This window comes from Charadrius vociferus, unplaced genomic scaffold (assembly GCF_000708025.1).
Source record: "Charadrius vociferus isolate BGI_N301 unplaced genomic scaffold, ASM70802v2 scaffold564, whole genome shotgun sequence".
Taxonomy (NCBI): Eukaryota; Metazoa; Chordata; class Aves; order Charadriiformes; family Charadriidae; genus Charadrius; species Charadrius vociferus.
In genome coordinates this window covers 722,213-726,439 of record NW_009647940.1, presented here as the reverse complement: position 1 = coordinate 726,439, position 4,227 = coordinate 722,213, and the positions used below count along the sequence as shown (strand labels likewise).

The window sequence follows — 4,227 nt, the reverse complement described above, 5'->3', positions numbered from 1 at the left end:
AACTTCTTTACAGTTGGGGTGACAGAGCACTGGCAGAGGCTGCCCAGGGGGTGGGGAGTCCCTTTCTGGAGATTTTCAAGACCCGCCTGGATGCAGTCCTGAGGAATGTGCTCTGGGCAATCCTGCTTTAGCAGGGGAGTGGGATGAGATGATCTCTAGAGGTCCCTTCCAACTCTGAAGATTCCGTGATTCCATGCTACAAGCAAGCCAGTTGTGTTGGACCAAACAACACATCACATACCTCTTCTCTGGGAGATAGGGGTTGGACATCCCCTTGCCAGCCCTACCCTCCTCTCCCCATCACGACTTCTCACCTCCCATACCACAGGCTCCTCAGCTCCCAAAACTGCTCAGTTCTGACCCTACAGCCCCAGCCAGAGCACAGGAGTCCAGGCTTCTCTTGAGCTCCTGCAGGTACAAAGTCTGGCTTGCAGAGACAGCTGTACCCGTGCACGACCTCTAAGGGCTGGAGTATGGAGGAGGACGGCAGATACCCACTTTATGTTACCTCTCCTGGCCAGCTGGGAAACCAAGTTTTGCAAGAGCTATTCTGGGTGGAGAAGAAGAAGAAAGGTACCCTCAGGAAAGCCTGGGGAGCTGGAGATGGGATCATAGGAAGCAGAAACAAGGCAGGGGGCAGGGCTGCATTGCCTGGTCCACCGCTGCAAAGATGCAATCAGACCAAGCAGAGCTGCTGCATTGTTTGGAGAAGGAAATGGTCTCTTCTGGGCCAAGACCCAGAGCCAGGGGTCTTTCAGCAATGCAACGTGCAGCACCGCTGAGTTGGAGGCACCTGCTCTCACAGCAACCTGTGCCACAGAGGTGAGACACGTCGGATGCTTCAGGCAGCAAGATCTGCGCTCCCAGGAGCACGCCAGGACACCTACTTAGACTGGGCACTATTAGACTGCTCTCCACCCTCTTAAAATCCTGCTCCAGCATATAATAAACAGACATCAAAATGCACAAAGTGTCTTTAGCACGGAGCTGCTCAGAGCTCTCCCCTCCCAAACCAGTGCTCTGCTAAACATTAGCATCTCCTTTCTCATATCCACCTATTCCCTACGAACTGACAGCAGAGTCCATCAGCCAGGCTGTGACAGGGTGACGGACCCACCGCACCGTTCAACAAGGCTCCAGACCCAGCTCCAGGCAGGCAGGGCTGCCTGCAAGCAGGCAGTGACCGGCCACTGTCCCACCATGGGATGTCGGAGCAGCAGGCAAATGAGGGTGACACACAGAAAACCCAGCTGCACGCAGGCCCCCGCCGTGGAAGTACACATGAGAGAAAAGCCAGCTTTAAAGCTAAAAAAACGCAGGCAAGGTGCTGCATTCGCACAGGGGCTGGCACGACAGCTCCTCGACGGGACACCGGCCCAGCTCTCCAGCCCCCACAGTTATTTATGAACTGCGAGGGCTTGCAGCCGCAGCACCGCCCTCCAGCCCTCCTGCCAACAAGCTTTGCCAATGGGCACAACATCGAAGGCCGTGCGGAGTGCCGCGGGCGCAGCGGCAGCCCCCTGGCGCCCCCCTGCACCCCAGACACGTCCACACCAGCCTTCCTCCACCCTCCTCCGCCAGCTGCAAGGTGGGCAGAGCCCCAGCCGGCATCCAGAGGGGCGGCTCTGCTATCCCGCCGGGCAGCCAAGATGGCTCGATCCCAGCAATCCACGAGGCTGAGCCAAAACCAAAAAATAATGTTTTCATACTTTGACTTTTCAGGCAGGATTTAGTCATTTGTGGACACGAGGGCTTGGCAGGACTGCGCTGCCTCCACTTACCTTCTCCAGTACGCAGCTGTTTACGACAGCAGAGCCTTGAAGATGGAAGGAGAGAGAAAACTTGTGATTTAATCCAGGTGAACTATTCCTACTCCCTCTATGGAGCATCCAGCCGATGAGGAAGAGGGGATTCAGCATCCGTGCACACCCATTGCATCCAGCGTGTGCCAAGGATGGACCTGCCACACGAGACAAGGCGTTGCAACACCAACAACCTCCAACGGCTCCGCAATGAGCCGCTTGGACAAATCCAGCCGGGACTTTTGCCCCGTCTGCCTAATGGCTAAAATATTAGTTATAGGCAGAAAAGCCAAACCCTCTCTGAGTACACTTGCTTTAAAGAGGCAGAGTGGCTGAGACCTGGTCTGTCGTACTAGAAAAGCAGGTTCCAGCCCCGGCTTTGTAAGGGTTGTACAAGCCCTGTTTGCTTACCCCTGCACTGGGGCACTCGGAGTCTGCCCAGAACGGACAGGGAGACCAGAAGCTAAGCGGTCATCAATACAGGCTCATGGCAGGTAGCTGGGGACAGCCCTCAGAAATCCTCCATGCACGGATCCACGGGTTCAGCCCCAAACTGTCCCAGCCTGGGCCGGAGAGGCGGGTTACAGAGCCAGCCTAATGCACAGGGAGCTTTCAGAAAGACTGAAAAATTCAGGTTAAAAAAGAAACTGCGCTGGCTGAGGAGTCTGAGTTGCTATGTCCCCCCACCCCAGCTTTCCGTTCTCCAGCACCACGTGCCCGGTGCCACCTTTGTGCTCTGCTCCGCTGTGCCACAGCTCTTCGGGCTCAGGGCAAGACCTCCCTGCATCCCAGGAGCCAGTCTTTGTGTTCGCAATAGCGAGCTTTACCTCCCTACCCCGCTTTCAAGACCTCTCTCCCACTGAGTCCCCGGGTCCACCCATCCCGTGCTGGAAAGCAAAGTATGGAAGAAACGCGTCCTGTCGATGATCGAGCTTGATGTGCCACCTCCATGCCAGACGAAAATATAGATAATAGCCAAGCTCACCATGCATACCTTGGCTGTCCCGTCTCAGCATCCTGCAGACACGCTCTGAAATTCCATATTTAAGGTGGAAAGAGCCTCTGGGTTATTCTCCCCAACCCGAGATACAAAGCGCTGCATCTCCCCACTCTACTGCAGCTCCCAGGCCAGGTCACAAGCACAGCTAGGTGCCTCCAAGCTCCAGAAAAGAAAGGGAGGCAGTTTATCGATCGGGATTTGCAGTAAAGAGCTCACGTGGAACTAAGGAAATAGCTTCTGCAACCTTATTCTGCCACCACTGTCATGAGCACCTGTTTGATTCCTCACCCAGGACCTCACCTTGGTCCTAAAATCCCCTTCCAAGCATCCCAGGAGCCTTGGCTATCACTGCTTCAGAGCGAGCCCAGCTCCAGGGAGCCCTAGGGAAGTCAGCACCAAGGCAGGAGAAGACCTTGCTGACAATGCACGATCCTCTGTAGACCTCAATAGACTCTGCAGGAGCTACAAGCCCCGCTCCCAGAAGCCAGGACAGCCTGAAGATCTTCTACAGTGGAGTCAAAGTGCCAAGAGCCCTTGTGCTCAGAAGCCAAGGTCTGCTTTAATCCTCTAATTCTTCTCATTGAGTCAACAAGGTTTGCCCCTGCTACCACGCCAAGGACAGAGCCATCTTCACCTCCCAAGGCCTGGCCTGCTAGCAGGGATGGACTTCTGTCTTGCAAATGTGTCCTTGATGCCTTAGAGTACTGAAGCCACCAAGCCACTCTTGGTCTCACACGGCCTTGGGCATGGGATGAGACAAACTGGGTAGGCAGGTTACAAACGCATGAAGGAAGCTCCACCAACGCCTCCAGTTTGCAAGAGTGCAGTGGCTCCCACCACTGCAACAGGCAAATGGTTTATCCAGCAACAGAGCCAAAACCTCCCTGCAGCGTCTGCGGAGGGTGCAGAGATGGACAGGCTCTGTGGCACATATTCTCTGAAGTATTTGCAAAAAAAAAAAAAAAAAGAGAAATTGCAAGAAGCTATGAGGAGTTTGCCACCACTGCATCACGTGTCTAAGCCTGCTTCTTCTTCTGATGAGTTCTGACGACTGGAGGACACAAGCTGGGAGACGGACCAGGCTGCAGGAGGGGACGCAAGGCTCGCCGTGTGCCAGCACTTCCTCTGAACCACCAAACAACACCAGATCTGTTGGCGAGACCTTCGTTACGGTTAGACAGGGTGCCTCTCTCCGTAGAAAGAGGATAAACCAAGTCTAATCTGGAGTGCCAGAAGACGAGGACAGTAGGAGGAGGAGAGAAAAAACTGTTCCGTTCATCTCAGCAAAATATTAGCTCTGCTGCAACTCCTCACCTTAGTATCAGATTAAAACTTTTTAGGCACGAGCCCAAGGCTTATCTGCTGCTCCACTCCCTTCTCCCACATTTCTGTTACTAAACCAACTAATGCTACTTATCTACAAAT

The 4,227-nt window shown here is 54.3% G+C and overlaps 1 protein-coding gene across 1 annotated transcript in view; it reads left to right on the top strand.

Annotated features, from left to right (window-relative positions):
• Positions 1 to 3,458, top strand: part of LOC104284836 — a 16,165-nt gene extending 12,707 nt beyond the window's left edge. Inside the window, exons 2-3 of the mRNA XM_009883209.1 lie at positions 1,320 to 1,588; positions 3,396 to 3,458. Coding sequence (XP_009881511.1) covers positions 1,320 to 1,588; positions 3,396 to 3,458 — 332 coding nt within the window. The remainder of the gene's footprint in view (positions 1 to 1,319; positions 1,589 to 3,395) is intronic.
• The last annotated feature ends 769 nt before the right edge of the window (positions 3,459 to 4,227 follow it).